Source organism: Triturus cristatus, chromosome 11 (genome assembly GCF_964204655.1).
Source record: "Triturus cristatus chromosome 11, aTriCri1.1, whole genome shotgun sequence".
NCBI classification, from domain to species: Eukaryota; Metazoa; Chordata; class Amphibia; order Caudata; family Salamandridae; genus Triturus; species Triturus cristatus.
Window position 1 is genome coordinate 961459919 of NC_140594.1, and position 19571 is coordinate 961479489.

Below are 19571 nucleotides of genomic sequence, written 5' to 3' on the forward strand. Positions count from 1 at the left end.
CTACAAAACATACAGCACTCAGGATGGTTCTTGCTCTACCAAAGGGAGGTAGGTCCCTGGTGGCTTTGTGTTTATAGACATTGACGTCCCGAGCTTGCGACATGGATTTTTTTACACCAAAGGAGAAGTTATGAATTCAGTAAGATTAGAGGATGAATGTCCGATTTCATGCCTCGCGGTTGGAGATTAAACAGTTTGGAACTTGTTGCGTCTAAAGGCATCTCAAAGCAATAGTAGTGCTGTATATATGAAGGTTCGGCTTCTATGTTGACTTGAGTCAAACTGCGCTATGAGCAATGATTAAACTGTGTGTGGTCAATAGAAAATCTGAAGTATGAAAACTAGGAAATGTTCTCATATGCAACACAGCAAGTGTGTTCTGCCTCCCAGTAATACTAGTACTCCTCAGTGCTACCTAAGGGTTAATGACGGAGCTGAAAGAGAGTGCCTAGTTGAACTCTTTGCATAGCAGTTCTGTGTAGGCACTGGAAGGCATGTTTGCTAACTGCACACCTAAAGTAACTTACTAATACATAACTCCTCCCATCAGTAAGCCACTTGGATTGAAAGGCATGTGAAGTATGAGCCTTCGGTTTTTGGTAGATTCACCAGTTTACGTATTGCGGGTTTGGGCCTCTGATTTTGCCATAGGTTGTGGATTTCGGTATTGTCCACTGGTGTGTGGGTAATATTTAGGCCTTGATGTGTGTATGCTTGGCCCGGCATGCGTAACCCAGCTCCTGAAGCACAAGGAAGACAGAGGGGGTCCAGTATGAGTTGGAATTGTGTAAGGGAGGTGACTCAACGTCCACTTCAGCAGAGTCGAGTGAGGGGAAGGCCGAGTGATAATTTGGTAATGATTGGACCTCTCGTGTGTTATTGCTTGACCAATGATTGTGTAGAGTTACCGATAAAATAACCTATGTGTTGATCAGATCTGAGACATTTGAAATGGAGCAAGCCTAACAGGCACTGGAGGGAAATCTCAGCTTAGGACAATGAAGATTCCTAGTGGAGACCTCAACAAAGGGCTCCTTTTCAACACCTGTTCTCCACTAAAAGGAGAGATACCTTCTAGAGAGTTCTCCCCCAGTTCCCTGTAAGGCTGTTCTTGGGTTTTGTGTTTCCTCGCTAGTGGGTCTCGCTTCCAGCAACAAAACTTCCATAAAGAGCAGAGATTTGACCAAGATTTAAACCAGTCTCCAAAGAAACAGGCCGGCCTCCCTGCAGGGGAGGAGGGTGGACAGGCTGCGCCTGGAGTTGGATGGTGCAGATACATTTTCCTTACATGTCAGGCAGAATACAAAGTGCCTGGAATCACACATGGACTATATACATCTCAGGAATCACTGCCGCACTTCCTGCTTGGAGGTAGCGTTGCGAGGAGGGGGCTTATTTTGACTCGAGCAGAGGTGATTGTTTCTAGGAACGTTGGATCCGGTGTGATTTTATTTATTTATTTATTTATTTTTTTCTTTCGAGCTGGTAGTGTGGTGGTGCACTTCATATGAACACAACATCCGCGATACTCATCCCGTGCAGGCTATTAGAAGCTCACGTGAGTGTGGTTTATTGACTTATGCCCTCGTGAGCACCCTTTACATCTAACCACGAGTACAAGCAGGATACGGTCGAGCCCTGTGTACAAACATGGGCCGCTGTGCCAGCTGGCAATGCATACCTATGGCATCTCTTCACCTGCAGTCCCCTTACCGGCTCAGAGTGTACGGTGACCCAGAAACATTTCTTAACCGCAGAGTATTGTTCCATTTGGGCTTAGTTAGCTTACATCCAAAAGACTAATTTATTTAATGTGCCTTCCACGAAAGAACAGCCATCTTTTTCCAAATGGAAAAAAAAATCGCCCACCGTTGCAAAAGTCAAAAACATTAGCAACACTTTGGCAAGAAGAACCTCCCCAGCACTCGGCTTGGATTAATATTCTTGCTGCTGGGCACAGTGTTGTGTACAACCCAAAATATTTAGCGAAATGTGACTTTAAACATATTGCCTCCTTTAAAAAACAAACACCTTTTTGTTCCATTTACTTTTTACCTATACCTTTTCTGCATTTTGTGGTCTGCCACCGAGAGGAAAATCCTTCCCCAAATAATTTCTGCTCCCATGAACACCCCTCAACACATAAATTACATAATTTGAGGTGGTACTTGTTCGCGTAGTGTAATATGTGGTTGTGGAGACATCCCCTTTATGGATCAGTCTACTCTAGGGTAAATCTCTCGGATCCTCACAATACATTGTGTTACCGACGTGAGCTCTTTGTTTGTTGCTAGCTACAGACTCTGCCATTATCTTTTTCCTTCTTTTGCTTAACATGGTTCAGCAGGCAAAGATGCCCTTTTCGGATTCAGTGTTACTCGTGCCTGGCTATGGGAGTTCCCTTTGCAGAATGTCCCTCCAGTAATTTCAACCTCTGTCTTGTCTTTTCTTTTCGTGAATTTAGTGTAATCTTGAGGAAGAGGCATACTTGCTATTTTTCTTTCGATAATGGTCTTATATTTTTGGGAGACAGTATGAGTATTGCTGACTGAGTTCCACAAAATGGCATATGTCTGTATTAATTTATCTCCATCCTCATGACCGTTTAAGTTACACGGCTGTGGAGACAGGTGATCGCAATGTCAGGTGTTAATCTATTTTGTGTGTAATAACTTCGTCCTTTCGTGATGAAGTGTGCTAATCGCATGCTTTTTGCCGCCTCCAGGATTCACAGATTCGCAACCTGCTTTCCCTAAACATTTTGTACCAGGTATTTTCCTTTGCATATCATGTCAGAGAAACACGCGTCGTGCACAATTATCGCCTCCGGCTTTGTGCCTGTAAGACATTGGCTATTATTTGGGATGGATGACCCCCCACTTCAAGGAGCAATCAAAACCCTTGTTAGGGTGAACACTCAAAGTCAATACAATAAGCTGAGTTTACCCCGGGTAGCTATAACACAGAGCAAACAAACTTAATTTAAGGCAATGTGTAAAAGATTTACAGAGTTCCAAAACAGAAATAGTCAAAATGCAAAAAAAAAAAATCCAAGCAATTAAAAATAAAAACAAAAAATGGAGTCAAATTTAATAAACAAAAATCCTATAATGGGAACCCGAGATATGATTTTCCAACATTTTAAGTAGAAATAGCAAATATCACAAAACAATGTGATGGTCATTCAAGGGATTTTTTTTTTTTTTTTTTTAGAGTTTTCTATAGCGTGAACTTGACCCGAGGGTATCGGAGCGCTTTAAAAGGGTTAAACAGACATCCCTTTTACAAAATATAAAAAAGAATAGTAGTAAACGTACAGGATAGTAGAATACAATAAAAGGTAGATTAATTGTTACATTTTTTCCGGAGGTAGGGCTGGTCAGATTTTTCGGTAATGGGAGAGCAAGTGCACAGAAGCAAATCCATTATCTTAGGTGGGTGGGTTCAGGTGTTTGAGTTGGAAGAATTTAAGGTTTTTCCTTAAATTGTAGAAACTATTGATTATTCCTTAGATCTTGGGGGTAGAGCATTCTAGATTCTGGGTGCATTCCTAGAGGACGAACGGCCCAGTGAATTTTCTTTCTTGCATTTGGGAGTAATCAAGAGTAAGGTGTTTGACCTTTGCAGAGCCCTCTTTTGGCCGACTTTTGATAATTTGTTTGCGAGGTAGTTTGGTTTCTCTGCGTAAAGAGCTTTGTTGGTGATGCAAGCCATCTTGAATGTGCTTCTTGCTTCAGGTTGAAGCCAGTTGAGTATCTTAAGCATGGGAGTGATGTGATCATAATGTCTCTTCCCTGACAGAAGTCTAGCTGCTGCATCAAGCGCAGTCCTCATAGGGATAAGGTGTGTTTTTGGTGCACAGGTGAAAGTGGGGTTACCGTAGTCCAGTTGACGAGGACTAGAGATGGTTCTACAGTCTTTATATCTTCTTGGAGAATGAAGAGTTAGGCTTTTGTAGGTGTTTCAGAGTGTAGAAGGCTCTTCTTGCCGAGGCATTAATATGATCCTTCATGCTCACGTTTTTGTCAAGTTGGAGATAAGGTGTTTTTTTGGTGCACCAGTGAAAGAATATTCCATTAATTTTGTGAAGTAAAGCATAGGTGGTCATCAATTTTTCATTCCCAGAGGATGCTAAGGCGCTAGATTAAATTACTTGTTGCAACCAAGATAATGCTTACATAATAACCTTTTCTGGTGTGCTACAATGCAGAGTGAGTGCACATTTGGTGACATTTGTACTCGTTCTTTTCAGCTTCTCTCATGGATTTTGAATTTGAATAGAATTTATGGAGTGGTTACCTTTGCGGGTGTTTTGGAGCTAACTAAAAATAAAGATTGAATATGTCAAATTCAGGCCAAACCTTAGTTTGTGTGTAATGGCTATTTATCCCTTTTTTGAGCTAACATATGCATACCGACACTCATTGGCATGGCACTTATAATGGATCATGAAACCTCCCACATTTTGGGCCATGCTTCATTGTTGATTACCTTATTCCACTCTGCCCAGATGGTACTAACAGGGCAGACTCGACCTCAATATGAGGGAGTTTTTAATGATAAATATACTGGATACACAGGTGATCCAGGTGCGATAGATCAAATTAAAAATACCTTGAGGTAAACCAAAGGATATCTCTTTATTAGTGGGTACCCCAGGAATGTTCGAAACACCAGACGTGTGTGTGTGTGTGTGGGGGGGGGGGGGGGGGTCCATGGGTTTAATGACCCTGCATCCGTGTTGAGCCAACCTGTTTCCTGTTTCTGCCCTCTCATGTTGGTACCGATCCAAGGCATTCATCAGGGTAAAAATTGCATAAGAGACCAAGTGCACAATTGCCATAAAGGTAAATTCTACCTTGACAAGAGACATAAGTGTGGGTCAGAAATCAGACACAGCTGGTTCTTGGAGAATAGGTAGGTAGGTTGTCGAGGCAGTATGTCTTGAGGAATGTATGACTACAGGGGATACCCCGACCACCACCCAGACCTTGGTATGTCAAATATTAGGAACATTTTTTTTTTCCTGGTGCAGTGTGTGAACACCAGGACACTTGACTGTGCCTGCAGGGTCAACTCCCCTTTACTTCTGGGCCCTGTGCACTCACTGTAAGGGCACTCATCCACGCTCGTTATCTGACGAGGCTGGCACTGTTGCAGGTCAGGTTTAACATCTATAACACAAAACTGTGATGGAAACAAAAAGCAGTGCATACTGTTACTTCTAAAGCTAAGCGGCAAAGTAAGATTTGGATAAGGATGTTTGTAACTGTTGAGCTCTCCGGGTTGGAAAAATAGGTCTTTCACGCCATGTAAGAATGTGTGCTGTGTCTGCTTTTCATTATCATGCTAATAACCATTAGTTTAGCTCCTAGTAATGTATATACCTACTCAAATGAAATAATTTTGACACATTGGAAAAATGACAGATGGATGAAAATACCAGGCGTGTCCCTCGTGAACCACAGGTAACACTTGAACCTCCGTAACAAAAGCATTAACCCACTGAGAAATATATACTTCATTAGGTACAAATCTGTTACCAATACTTTTTGCGTAGAAATAAGCACATTCAATATCTGTGCTAAATTATATTTCAAACATATGAGCAAGAATTGGGCACACCTCTCTTGCAAGTGCATTAACTGCCAGAGCTAACTTGCCATTATACAACTTGAAACTTGCTATATAAACAGCTTCTCTGCAGCTGGTGCCTTAATCCCAGTGTTGTCTGTGGGCAGGTGTAGTCAGTCTTCAGCACTCGTAAAGGTGAAAAAAACTGGTTGGGGTTTAAAGTTCTAAAACATGCAGCGTGAACACATTCGAGAGAGTCACAAAAGAGGAAACGAGCAGGAATCGATAGAAAATGATATAGTAGGCAAGCAGTCCCCCACCCAGCTCAATGCAAGCAACCTAGTCGGTGTGGAAGGATACACCCAAGCAGCCAGTAGTATTAGGTGAGAAACTAATTCTCCACTGGGCTTCGCCAAGACATTGATAAGCTCTGAAGCCAGTGTCTGAAAGAGGCTGTTCACTGAAAGACAGTGGTAGAAAGGGGCAAACCTTAAGTCCACTCTGTGTATATTGTTAGCAGTTAGTCTGTTTTGATAGGTGAGCTGCCAGAACCCACAACGTAAAAAGACAGAGGTGCTGAGTGAAGTCCCTTTGGGCTCACTTTCTAGCCGTCATGGCTTTCCAGTCTCCGCTTAAAATCTGCCTGAAGGCAGTTTCTGGGTGACCTGGGGTGAAGGACTCGTGGAGATGGAGGAGGATCACCAGCAGGACTAGACCGACCAGGGGGCAGAAATACTGGGACCAGGAGGACCAAGGAAACCAGGAGATCCAGTGTGGGTCGGAAATGATCCTCAGCGTGGTAATGGAGATACACTCCATCCTTGAGTGCCAACTGTACCGATGTCTGAATCCCTAATGCTGATTTTTGTAGTCCTAGAAAAACACTGATCATGCCTGTGCGCCATGACATAGGCCTGTATCGCAGATTGCGGTCTTGTTGGCCCAGGAGGCATGCCCAAAATTCTGCCCTCCGAGAGTTGGAAGCCTAGTGCCCTCACCAGGTGTTAAGCAGCAGGAGCGCGGTGGTGGCAGTATACTGTGTAGTGATCAATCGGAGCGAACCAGTACTTTTTCACCTTAGACCCTGGAGTTAGGCCTACAGGCTTACTAATTTTTAAGTTTTGCTGCAGTGCGCTTAACTCACTCTTGGCCTGCATTGGTTTGGTGTGAAATGATGTGCAGGAGTGGTGTATCTGCGCTGTGTATGTTTGCATGGGATGGGTTCAAACAATACAAGGTAAATGCAGCACTGCTCAGTGCATGCATGTTCAGTGCATGCGCTGGATATGTGTGCCTCTGGCTGGTACAGTACCCAAAAAATGCTGTGCTGTGTGTGCTGGATAAATGCATGAGTTGGGTATATGTGTACCTGTGAGTTCTGCTGCACATGTAATGTGCAGTGTGTGCAAGTTAAATGCTTATCCTTGATGTATGTGGGCCTATGAGTGTTATAGTACATGGAGGATACAGCACTGTGCAGTGTGTGCATACTGTGTGTGGCCCTTTGGATGGTGCATTACATGGAGTACCCTGGGTTCCATTTTGGGAGGCTCGGGTCTGAATAGTGAAACATGGGGAGGAGGTAGAACAATGCACCCTGACCGATTAGTTTATTGCTGCAGTCCTGTAAACTGGGTGGGACACACACTGGGGAGGAGAGAGCAAAACCTCCCCATTACACTTCAAATGGTGCTCTTAGATTCGGTGAGCGCTCACAAGGAAGAGACTTGGACACATGTCAGGAGGGAAATGGGGCTGATAAGATAATTAAGAGTAGGACTTTGGGCCCTGGGTTAACCTTTGGATTCACATATCACTATGGCGGACATCCAGGTGTGCACCTTTTGTCACTCCCATGGCCCGTGTTGTGGGACTATCAACCTTGGAGACACTCCTGCTGTGACAGACTGCTTTTCAAGAGGAAAAGAGAGCAGAGTGGTCACTTGAAAAGAAGCAGAACTCTCAACTTAAAATGTCAGATTCAGGCCCTTAATCACATCTGATGTCTGGAAAGAGACTAGAAGAGCGGGAGTTTGAGACCCCAAAAATTGTCATCTGCCAAGCAGCCAGATGGCTGTGTGAGGAGGAGAAGCTCTGCAAGGCTTCTGTCTGTATCCAGAGCAGGGGGCCCAGACCTCCTAGTCTCCCTGCTGGGTGAGGGCACGTCACTGAGGGAATCAAAGAGCACCTGCCCTGGAGCACCAGCTCCTGCCTGCTTGCAAAGACCAATGTGCCCTGTGAGGAAGAGAAGAGCTTTGGAGGGAGCAGTTTCCAGTGTAAAGACCTGTCAAGTGGACTCCCTGTGTGAAGTTGAGGAAACGGCTGCTACACTGTTTGGGCCGTAGCCTGTGCAGGACCAAGTTGGTGACACCCATATGCCAGGAGAGGGCCTCCGTGAATTGAGCTGTGTGCTGTGTGCTGTGCTGCGCCAATTGGACTGGAGTCCGTGCGTAGTGCTGAGTCAGTCACCCTGAAAATCTGTGGTGCGGTAAGGCCGTTGCCTTGTGCAGTAGTGGATGGCAACCCCCCTCTGCCAGGATGGGTCACCGTGAACAATTCAACCGTGCTGATTAATCAGGAGCCCGAGTGCAGTGAGATATGGTGACCATGTATACCAGAGGGGGGGTCACCTGGAGCATAAAGAACTGCCTCCTCCCGCTGGAAAAGTGAGGGCAGCATGCACTTGTACACCATCACATAGGCAATGGACCCAAGACCGGGTCGTCTCCACGATCTCCCTCTGGGAGAGGAGCCAGACACTTACATCGCAGTAGGAGCACAGCAAGCCTCCGGTCACTTCCAGATCATGAGTGAGAGACTCTGAACCCGCTAAGTGTAGCTGCCTGGGCTGCGTGCAGCTGACTCACCTGGACTCCGCTGCAGCCGCACTCAGGCACTCCAGACACTTCATACCTGCCGCTGCGGGTAAAACTGGTTTCAGGCCTCTCGACCTTGGGGGAACTTGTTGCTGGATAGCGTGGTAGCGCCGAACCACTTTTGACTTTAAATTGAAGTTAAAGTGGATTCTTGAGTCTCGGACTGCTAGTGGGGCGTACCCTGGATCTCACCATTAGTGTATGGGGAATAACTGCTATTGCTAACAAGAGGAGGTAGTGGGACTGGGAATTACCAAAGAAACACTAAAGCCCCGACCTCAAGGGGGACTCTGTAATTGTTTCTGAATGTCATATTTTTCCTTTGTGTTGTATGTGGTCGAAATAAAATACCTTTCTTTTTGCATAAAAGTGAGTATTTGGATGGACAATGATTTCTTGCTGCTGCTCACATTTTGATTTGTGAGTCTATCTTCACTATCCTGTATCCATACTTCTTCCCAGAGGGAGCCTTGAACTGCTTGGACCACGCAATCCTGGGAGTCCAGTGCAGCAGAGGTGATTGGCCCAGTTAGTAAGGCTGCATAGTAAGCAGGGCTCCGGGAAGTTGGGAGTTAAGGCCTCAACCCCCCGCAGTTGGGCCCAGTAACCCCTGCTTTCCCTGTGGCCCTCTGAAAGGGGTTCTGATAACCAGCATCCAGTGGAACAGGAGAACTAGGACCAAGAGTATCAGGTGGATTAGGGGGGACCAGTAGACCCACACGAGGGGAAACCAGGATAATGAGGACCCGGAACACAAGGTCCAGGTGGATCTGGAACAGGATTAAGACTTGAATTACACACATTAGAAATACTAGACTCTGAAAACCAGGATGACCAAGATCTAGAGGATCATGAACAGATTGAGCAGACCAAGAAAGAATGGAATTGGAACAGAGGGAGGACTAGGAGTAACAGATGTCATAAGAGGAACAAGGTGCAAACCAGGAGGAGAGGTTAACTTGGACCAGGTGGTGCAGGACCAGGATGATGATGATCGGAGCAAGGGAACCCAGACCAGAATGATCAGTAATAGCAGGAGTACAAGGACCAGGAGGATGAGGATCAGAGCTATGAGAAATAAGACCAGAACCTAGAGGAAGGTCACGAGTATGAGGAGGAAAGCCAAGAAGCAGAGAAGGAGAACTAGGAAAGGACCAGGAATACAGACCTAAAAGGAGGAGGACGGGACCAACCGGAGGAGTAGGAGAACCACACATGATTGAGGAGAAGAAATGCCAAGAGTAAAAGGATGAAAAGGAGAAGAAAGGCAATATTTTAGGTCACATGTATAAAGACTTGCCCTTAGTTAAAGGTGCCACACCTTTTATAAACGATTATTAGTTGCTACTCCAAGGCCACAGCCTCTTTAGAGATACCCACCTAATTGCATCACTACTTTACTCCCTCGGCCATGCTACACACAGTTTGTGGTCTATTAACAAATCCGACTAATGTTATACCCATTACAGTTTTTCTTCTTGCCTGTATCTTTGGGAGCAGAGTTTGTCAAAAAATAATGCAGACTGTCATTGACTGCATTATTTAAGATCTTTGCAATTGTATCAAGGGAGAGGTCATGGGCCTTACATTTGTTGTGCGAGCTGCATATCTGTGAATTATGGATGGAGTCCTAACGAATTGCAAATTTCCGTTTTTTCTATTTTAATTCACAGCCCTAACTCCTTCAACTGTGATTTGTAAGTGTGTGTATATATTTGTATTTTAACTGATTTCTGTGTTGCAGGACACATCTCGCAGTGAAATACTTTGTTCTGGCAGTAAATTTCCAGGCCACCTTCCACACTGAGGATGTAATAAAAAGTGGGTTTTTAGTTAAAGAACTTGAGCTGTGAGATTTACTGTCACTACTTTTGTTGAGGGCTGTGACAAATCTGCAGGACACTAGGTAGAGACATGGCAGGACATGCTTTCCTGATGGCTATTAATGGAATTTCAGCCTTTTGTTTCCATATATTCTCTCTGGGGACAACTGATTGCTGTCAGTGCAAGTTAGCCTTTTGTTGCACTGTAATTTGTGAGGACTTCAGTTCGCTGTCTGTGGCAATTTAGCAACACATTCTCAAGTAGTATCTTAGAGACCTATCTATCTTGCCAGTCTGTGGAATTTCAGCCTTTGGTCTCTAGGTAATGGCTGGGATGCCTTGTTGATTGTCACTGGAAGTGTAGGCTTTGGTTTCCATAAAATATTTGTGAGGACATTTGTTGGTTGTCAGCAGAACTGCAGCCTTTCATCTCCATATAATGCGATATGATGCAATATTCGTGATGTCCCAAGAAATGCTGTATGTGATTTCATCTATGATTTTGTGTTGGGTATTAAGCAGGTTGTAGTTGCTTAGTTAACATTTACCTGCCATGATCAGCAATTCTAAAGTTTTGATTCATATCCACAATGTCCCATCAATTGAAGTATTGTTTCAGGCAATCAGTATGTTTTTGCGAAGTAAATTAGGAGGTGATTATGCCAGAGAACAGTGTCTATTTAGTATGTTTTTCTTTTCCCAGTGAGTATGTATTACCGGAAGCGGTCATTCTAATTTAATGGAAGTAGACCTGCTGGTAAAATTCTAGGTGGGCAACAGTGAATAGCCGAGATGTTTTTCACAAAGGGGGGTTCTGAGTGACACCTAGTAGACAAAAAAGCAAAGCTCTGATTGTCTGTAACGGTGCGCACTCAGAACCCAGAGGAGAAAAACATTCCTGTTAATCCCCGTTACCCATCTTTAATTGTATGTCCTGTACAGCCCACCTTTAGACTGCTACACGGGCGCAAGGGAGTAATAGGGGAGGCATATCTCATGGCCTCTCTACCCTGTCTCAAATAAAGTGTCCTTCTTCCACCCACCCATCCTCGCCAGCCTCTGTGCTTTCCCGCCCTCTCACTTCCTGAAGCTGCACTGCACTGACGGTTCTCACAGAGACCCCATCAGAGCAGCCTGGACTTCTCTGATGACGTGGCACCAGTGGGAATCGTTTGTTTCCACTGTTGGAAGCCATTGCCGTGAATACCTAGATATTCATGATATATAAATTTATTTTGCAGCCATGCCTGACAACGGTTTTCTTCCAGCAGTTCCTCCAGATTCACTCTTAATAGCAGGGCGTTTATGACCTGGATATTTTGGGCAATCCTCCAGACCACACTGCAAATAAAATAATCACGAGGTCTGGCTGTGTACATTGCTTATGGAACAGTTGGCAGGAGATACAAGAAAAACAATACGACGATAAGGCTATCCTTGTGACCTGTTGGCCACTTTACCTTTTTTGACACCAACTAAAGAGTTACTAACTGGAAGGGTTGCAGGGGCCCAAAGGGTGTATAATTGAACATGTAGACGAAATGTGCTGCTTGGATTAACTTTCGAGCTATCGCTATACCCTGCACAGATGTTGGTTCTCATGTATGACTGAGAACTACCCACCTTTCTGCAGGTTTTGCAGTCCAGAGAGTGCAGTGAGGTGGTGTCTTGTAAGAGCGAGAATAGTTTGAGTCGCAATTTGCGTCTTAAGCTGTTGCCGAACCTTGAGCGGAATATTTGTTGTTGGCTTTGTTCTTCAGGAAGTATCTCTGTCCCTGTTAGTTTGCTTTTCAGTGCCTCTAGTAAGTATTTAATCTGAAATAGTAGGATTTCTGGCTGAGGTGTCTCAAAGTATATTCGATGTATTAAGTTATTTATAGTTGAAGACAGATAAACCATTCTCTTCTGGTGAGTGCATTTAAATTAAGTGGTCAACTCTCGTCTCTGGAGGAATGAAAAGCACTCAACCAAGTACTGTAGTTGTTTGCCACCATTTTTCATTCTCCTAGTCAGTGCAGCTTATACATCAAGGAATCCTTGCCAGAGTTAAAAGGTAATACAACTACCATGATAGAGCCATCGACTAAACTATGGTCCCAAGCTGGTTAAGCAAATAAATGCGTGCAATAAGTGTAGTGTAGACCCAACTTTCAGGGGAGTGAAATCATTGGCAAATATGGAGCAAAAACCCAAAGCTGTCTTGTAAATTCGGATAAAATAATATATACAATATTATATAAATCGTGAGTTAATTGGGTACCATTGAAGTTTTAAGGTGAATAAGACTAGGGTAGGTCAAGTGGTAAAATTAAGTGAACGTCATCAAAGCTTTAAGCACTGCAAGTGAGTGAAAGTGTCGAAAGCAGAGGGAGAAATTATATCCTTAAAAAGCAATTCAAATTGTTTACTAATAACGATGATGAGTAAGATTCATTCACTCGCATCAATACGGATGACAAAGCAGGATCTACTTGTTTATAATAGATGGAAATATTGGTTCTTGCGTGATAGAGACCAGTTTGCATAGCAAACCTCTGTAGGAGCGATTGGTGTGTAAATCCAGATGTTCCCTTTTTGTATAAACATAAGGAATGAGCCCTAAAGCAGTAAGCACAAGGCGAGACAAAAAGATCATCAGTGATTTTTTTGACTATCCGCTTTAAAATGAGATCATTTGTATATTTCTTTCTAAAAATTGGCATTATGTCAATCTTAAAAATTAACACTTTAGAGAACTATCCAAATACATCACAGAAAAAGGAAAAAAAGAAATGACTCCTCTAAGGTGCCTCAGCCAGTGTTCAGATTTGTTGTAGAAGGTTTGTCCTGCCAGTCTACCTCCAGAGACTTTCACCTTGAGCCGAAGGGCTCGATACCAGGATACCCTGGCCATAAAATCCTTTTTTTGGAGTACCGGTCTGTATAGAAAATAGATCTGGACTCTCAAAACTACTACAAAACCAATGGTAAAAGCACAAATAATTTTACCCAAGCCACAGTTGACACTCAAAGCCGTACTTGTCCCCTTGGTTGTTGGTGCGTTATACACCAGCTACCCTTGCAAGGACTTCTATCTGATACTTTACAGAAAGGTACACCTGCAAGCCATTCCAATGGAGTAGTTGCAAAATTGCGTTGATTTCTTACTTGATTGTGGCTTCTTTTCGGTCAAGAACCATCGTGACCTGTGGGTTGCAAAGACGGCTGTGGAAACCGGCATGGCTCTACAGTATATATAACTGATCCACGCAGATGTCAACCCTTCCACCTGTTATTACAACTCCCCTTCAAATGCTCCTCATTTCTGACAGACTCTTTAATGAAGCTGTGTACACTTTTTGCATAGTTCCCCCTCCTTTTCCTCTGCTTGATAATGCTGGTATTTTAACTTCGCACATAGAGACATTTCTAAATGGCTCGTGTTTCTTTTAATGCACGAAGATAAGTTGTACGTCTTGTAATATTAGTGCCTGTAAATACACTGTATTTAGTTTCTTAGCAGCAGGTACGCAACCTGCCTATTCTTTGCTAGAGGGACCTGCAGAAGAGCTGGGCCCGATCAAACTCTGAGGTCTGTAGGCTAAAGATGGGGGAGAGGATGGCCGACATCACCTCCCAAGTAAGCCCCAAAATGACTAGGACAAGGAATATTAGTGCCTCTCTTACAGTGAAGCTTTAAAGGACTAGAGGGAAATAAGGTTCATGCCTATTTCTAGTGGGGCATAGGATCGGGGGTACCAAACCACTCTGGGTGAGATCGGCATTATGTTCCATGGGTAGGAATGAATCTAAATCACCTTCTCAAGAGCCAGGTCAGTTCTGCCATTGCTAGTTGTGACATTTTGAAGGCTTCAAACTGACCGCTAACTTTAAAGAGTTTTAGAAATAAGCAAAAGACCTGTAGTAAACCAGGGAGAAGATGGAAGAACAAAGGAGGGACGCCCCCCATCCATCCATCCATCCATCCATCCATCCACCCACCCACCCACCCACCTCTGCTAACTCTGCTATATCTGATGGTGTGTGAGGTTGAAGCCTCAGATTTGCACGGGCATACTTCAGGTGGTGAGACTTCTACCTGCTGTATGCAGGACAACACTTCGACCCTACCTAGAAGGAGCCGTCGGAGGGTGGTGTGTCACCTGGTAGCCTCCAGGGCCAAGCTTATTGAGTGCTCTCAAGAGACAGAACACAGCTTGAAGTCTCAACACTGAGGGAAGAGAACATCCCACTAGCTGGAAGCTGCCTGCAACATCCTGGACCTGAATAAGGGGTTCTAAATGGGTTCTCACCTACTTAGTTTCCCATCGATCTTTCTCGATACATACTTTTCAATTAGAAGATGGGAGAGGTAAACGCATTACAGTTTTACTTAAAACACATTTGTTTTTCAAATTTCCTTTAGTTGTTGGGGCGACAAAGCATAGCATTCAGAAGTGTTTAGCCATAATCTTTTTGCAGACCATAAACATTAATTGTGACCTCTTGCCTATAGCACAATATATAATAATCCCCTTAAAGGAAAATAGGACGCTGTGTGTACTTCGAAATATAAAGTAAAGGGTTTGCCCCTCTAGGTGTTGAGAACTGGGCTGGTTACAAATAAAAGAACAAGCATTGGTAAAGCCAATAGTTGCCTTAGAAAAGTATTGGCTACTCAGATGCAGTACAGCATGAAGGAAAGATTTTTAAAAATGTAGTAGAATAAACGCGACGATGCAGCTTCTGGAGTGCGTCATTTTGTAGTCGTATGCATGCGTGTGCCTACAAAATGACGCAGCACAGCAGCCCCATCTTTGTGCTTTTTTTGTATTCTATTTCATAAATGTTAAAAGGTCGGGGTAGCGGGTAGGGAATGGCTGGGGTCTGCAACATAGAGCGGTAGGAGAAGCACACGAATGACGTTTGTTTATTTTTAATCATATTAATCATTTCTTTCATGGCGAATTCTCAACGTGGTGTCTCTAGCTTTGCAAATAAGGAGTGGTATACAACTGACAAAACTGGGGGGATTGGACGGGAGCACACATTTGGTAAAGAGCAGCCTGGCGGAGCACAGAGGCTCATGGGCGAGAGGGCAACTGGAACGCGGCGGGGGCCAGAAGCACAGAATGTGTAAAGGGACCAAATGTTTTTATTTCCTCTATAATGAAACTATTTTGTATTGTCCCTATAATCATTTTTTAATGTATTGAAGTTCAATAACGTGCTTTTCACCTACTATGGCATCTTGAAAGCCTATATCAAAATGTACAAATGAAAAGCATTCTTCGCTTTCGAGATCCAGCCACAGGTCGATTGGTTTTCATAGACTCCTATGAAGGACTCTGGAAAGCTCATAGAAAGGTAACACGAGTTTAAAGAAAAATATCTAGCAGCAAAAATATTGAAAGCGTGATTGGCCATGTCAGTGAACCCGCACTTTGGCGTCAGAACCGTTGGAGCACATAATGGTAAAATCATTACATTTTCATGCTGCTTTCATTCATTCATTCATTCATTCATTTTCTGCAATGTAGCAAGTGGAGAAAGTGATTAAACTAAAACTGAAGATAGACACCAACAAGCAGGTGCCTAGCTCTTCTCGAGGAAGAATGTGAGAAGACCTTGAGAGGAGATACCGTGGATATGGTAGAAAGCGGACTTCACTAAATCAGCATTTCTCACTTGGTTAAGCTAAATGTGCAGTGTACAACGCAGAAAACCAAAATGGCTGTATGTTTAAGATGTTTGGTAATGTGCAATTATGCTGAGGCTTGAGAAGTACTTTAAACGGGTACTAAAACAATTTCACACTTATTACAACCATACATAAAATGTATTCTCACTTCCAAGACCTGCACTTGTGATTGTTTTCAGACAAAGTAAAGGCTTTCAAGACAGTCGGCTGAAGCAAGAGATTCTAAAGCCAGCACATTGGAGCTGGGCACATGCAACATAGCACTTTCTAAGAATATTTTTTACTAACCTTAGCTAGCATCAAATAACCCATATTGAACGAAACCTCACCTTTCGTCCAGTTTAAGTGGAGTATGTATTGGAATCGTAATGTAAAAGCCTGGGTCAGGCAAAAATGCATTCAGCTGTTATTTTGCGTGTTCGCTTGCTAATGTTTTATTTGTGCACTTTATTCAGTCTTCCCCACAGAATATCACTAATTTTGTTAGTTAAGTACTCAACACCTGTTATGTGCTTTTCCATTTTGATTAAGGCTCATCTTAAGCATAATTCTTTGATATCAGTTTGTTCAAAAAATGGACCGTACACGAGGTTTTTGACTATTTAAGGCAAATTCCTGCGTCTGATGGCATAGTGGGCGAGTGCCTCTACCCGAGGTATTTGCATTTGACCCCATGGTGACCTGAGTACCTGCAGGTCTGCTTAGCCTTTCAGTCTTCTGGGGTTGATAAAAAGGAGTACCATTTAGTTGGGTAACGGTAAACTTAAATCGCCAGGAAACCTTCCCGGTGTGAACATTGTTTCTACAGACATGCCTATTAATGCAAGCATTGTCAACTATAGCTGGAGTAAAGAGTGGGCATTGGGTATATTCAGTGTCATTTGTATCCATGTGAGAAAGGTGGCCAGGCTTTGCTACCTTGTAACCCAGGAAATTAAATGATTGGAAAATTTGGAGTAGTGTTATGTAGAAAAATGTTTAACCAGGCATACAGCGATAGCAGATGGCTTTCCTTGTTCCTTTCATCTGCCCCTTTCACTGTTACCAGAGCAGGCTTTCCCCTCCGATGCGTTTTGTAGCCGATGTGTGTGAGGCCACTATTTAGTCTGATTACTGGCTTTTCACTTGTGAAAATGTGATCTTACCTAAGGACGGAAGTAACTGGACACTCTGGATTCCTTTCAGGCACAAGAATTATTTACGATCGCAAGTTTCTGATGGAGTGCCGCAATTCGCCCGTTACCAAAACTCCACCCCGGGACCTTCCGAACATTCCAGGTGTGACCAGCCCAAGCACAGAGGAGCCCAAGCGGGAGGCGAACCACACCAACCACCACGAGGAAAAGCCGGCCAATGGTGAGTAGAGCCGAGGGTAGGGCGCAGGTGTGAGATCTGCTGCTACCTTTAACATCGGTGAACTGGTGATCACTGTCGCTTCTGAAATGAGGTGCAGAGATTGATGGGCTGAGGCTCGAATCTATCGGGTGACAATTGTGGGATTGAGTTGAAGAGATTATAAGTGTATAGATAACTCTAGAGAAGTAGTGCTTAGTTGGTCAAAAATAGAAGAGAGAGAGGGAAGTAAGGGCCTAAAGTTTTTTATGTAGGAACCTGCCACTTTTCATGCCTCTTTTTCCACCAACCTACCCACCGTCGGTGGCCATATCTCACTCTTGCAGATTCTTTTTCATTCATGTTTTCCTCCTTTGTCACTATTTCCATGTCTTTCTCTTCCCACTGTCTCCTTGCTCTGCCTTTCTCTTTATTGCTCTGTGTACGGCAGTCTCAAAACTTCCTTTGGCCAATCCTGGCCATAAAAGTACAGATGATAACTATTTAATAAATATAGCAGCATCACAGAGTTCAAAACACATCAGAGGACAGGGGATAAAATACAGTTAGTTTCATGAAACACACTACATAGAAGACATGCCAATAATAAAATACATAACAAACTGACATAGGTGGGTATCAGATTAAGGATTGAAAGAAAATGTAAAAAAGAAAAATGGGGTCAAATCCTAAAATGCTGATATTAAAAGGATGGAGATGTTAATGTTGAGCTATATTTGTTTCTAACCCTCAGTGAAAGGAGGACACTGTTTCCCCCTGCCATGGACATTTTCGCATTCTCCAGCGTCTGCAATCACTTAAAAGCCTCCTTATAAGTGTTTGTATCAAAGGAGCGAAAAATAGGGCACAAATGTCTTCCTAGCTTGAGCATAGAGAGCGCAAAATACAATAAAGTGCAATGTGCATTGAGTGGTAGTGTTATTGCACTGGCAACTAGGCCGTGGTTCTCCCCAGGCTATGTTCCGAGGAAAAGCAACTATTGAGTGCAATCAGGGGCGCAACTAGACCCAAACTTCGGGGGGGAAGGGGAGGAGGCAAACACTCCCAGCCAGGGCTTTCCCTAGCACTGGTAGCACACAGTGAAACAGTCTTTTTTGGCACCCCCTGCCCCATTTCCTCCTTCATGAATTCCCTAAATACCACTCGCCAACAACACACCACATCTCTCTATAGCACCTTTCTGACACATTTCATTTTTTTTTTTTGCGCTAATCATAGTTTATTCACATTCAGTTCTGTGACCTGCATGGTACACGTTCTTTGTAGCAGGCACATTAACCCTCTGTGCTGTGTGGGTGGCAGAAGTGCCCATGTGAGTGCACAGTGAGCGATGGGACAGTGTGAGAGTAGGGTAAGAGGAGTGACTGCAGGGTGTGAGGTGACCATATGAATTTGAGTGCGGATGTAAGTGCAGAGTGGGACGAATGAATGCATGGTTAGTGATGGGCTTGTTTGAGGGAGAATGCTGATTGAGCAGTGAGGGGGACAGGTGAATGAAGTGTCACATGAGTGCAGAGTGAGTAGTGTGCTCGTGTGACTGCAGGGCGAGTTACAGGGTGAACAGCACAAGTGCATTGAGTGCAGAGTGATCACTGTGAGTGCAGGGTAAGCGGGTGAATGGTGTGAGTGCATGGTTTATCAGTGTGAGTGCATTGTGATTTCTGTGAGTGCAGGGTGAGTGTGAAAGTGAAGGGCGAGAATGAGGAGTGAGTTGTCAGAATGCAGGGTGCATTCCCAATCACTTGAAGTAACTCAGCATGTTATTGACGGCGGCGTAGGGTTTCAGATACAAGTTAAACTATTGCTATTATGGCATTAATCCAGGATCGAGGGTGGAGGAAATAATGTGCTGATCCTGCAACAAACTTCCAGTCTTATGATTGGGTTGCCAGATCATCATTTTGATGTGCCAGACGGTACAAAAATAAACAGCACATATTTGTGCATACTTCAAACAGCAAATATAAATAGAAAGCACTTTTAATTGTGTTCTAGGGCTGCCTGAATGATCCATGACAGATAATTAAAGGGAACAAAGAGAGAAGTCACATTACAAATGAATGCATACTTTTCTATTTATAACCTTATTTAGTGTCAAGACAAGGTTTTTGCAGGCTCTTTTAAACAACACATGGCTGGTATTTTCTTTGGGCAACCCTACTTTGTATTCCTTTTCATGAAATGCATTCTCACACTAAGGCAGTAAATGTAGAATGCAAATGTAAGGAATAGGCAGAGTGGAGCCCATGGGATACTGGGGGTACT

General features: G+C 43.7%; 1 protein-coding gene across 1 annotated transcript in view; it reads left to right on the top strand.

Moving 5' to 3' along the window:
• The window catches only part of EIF4EBP1 (eukaryotic translation initiation factor 4E binding protein 1), a 52714-nt gene that overhangs the window by 20492 nt on the left and 12651 nt on the right, over nt 1–19571 (top strand). Inside the window, exon 2 of the mRNA XM_085634970.1 lies at nt 17139–17309. Coding sequence (XP_085491096.1) covers nt 17139–17309 — 171 coding nt within the window. The remainder of the gene's footprint in view (nt 1–17138; nt 17310–19571) is intronic.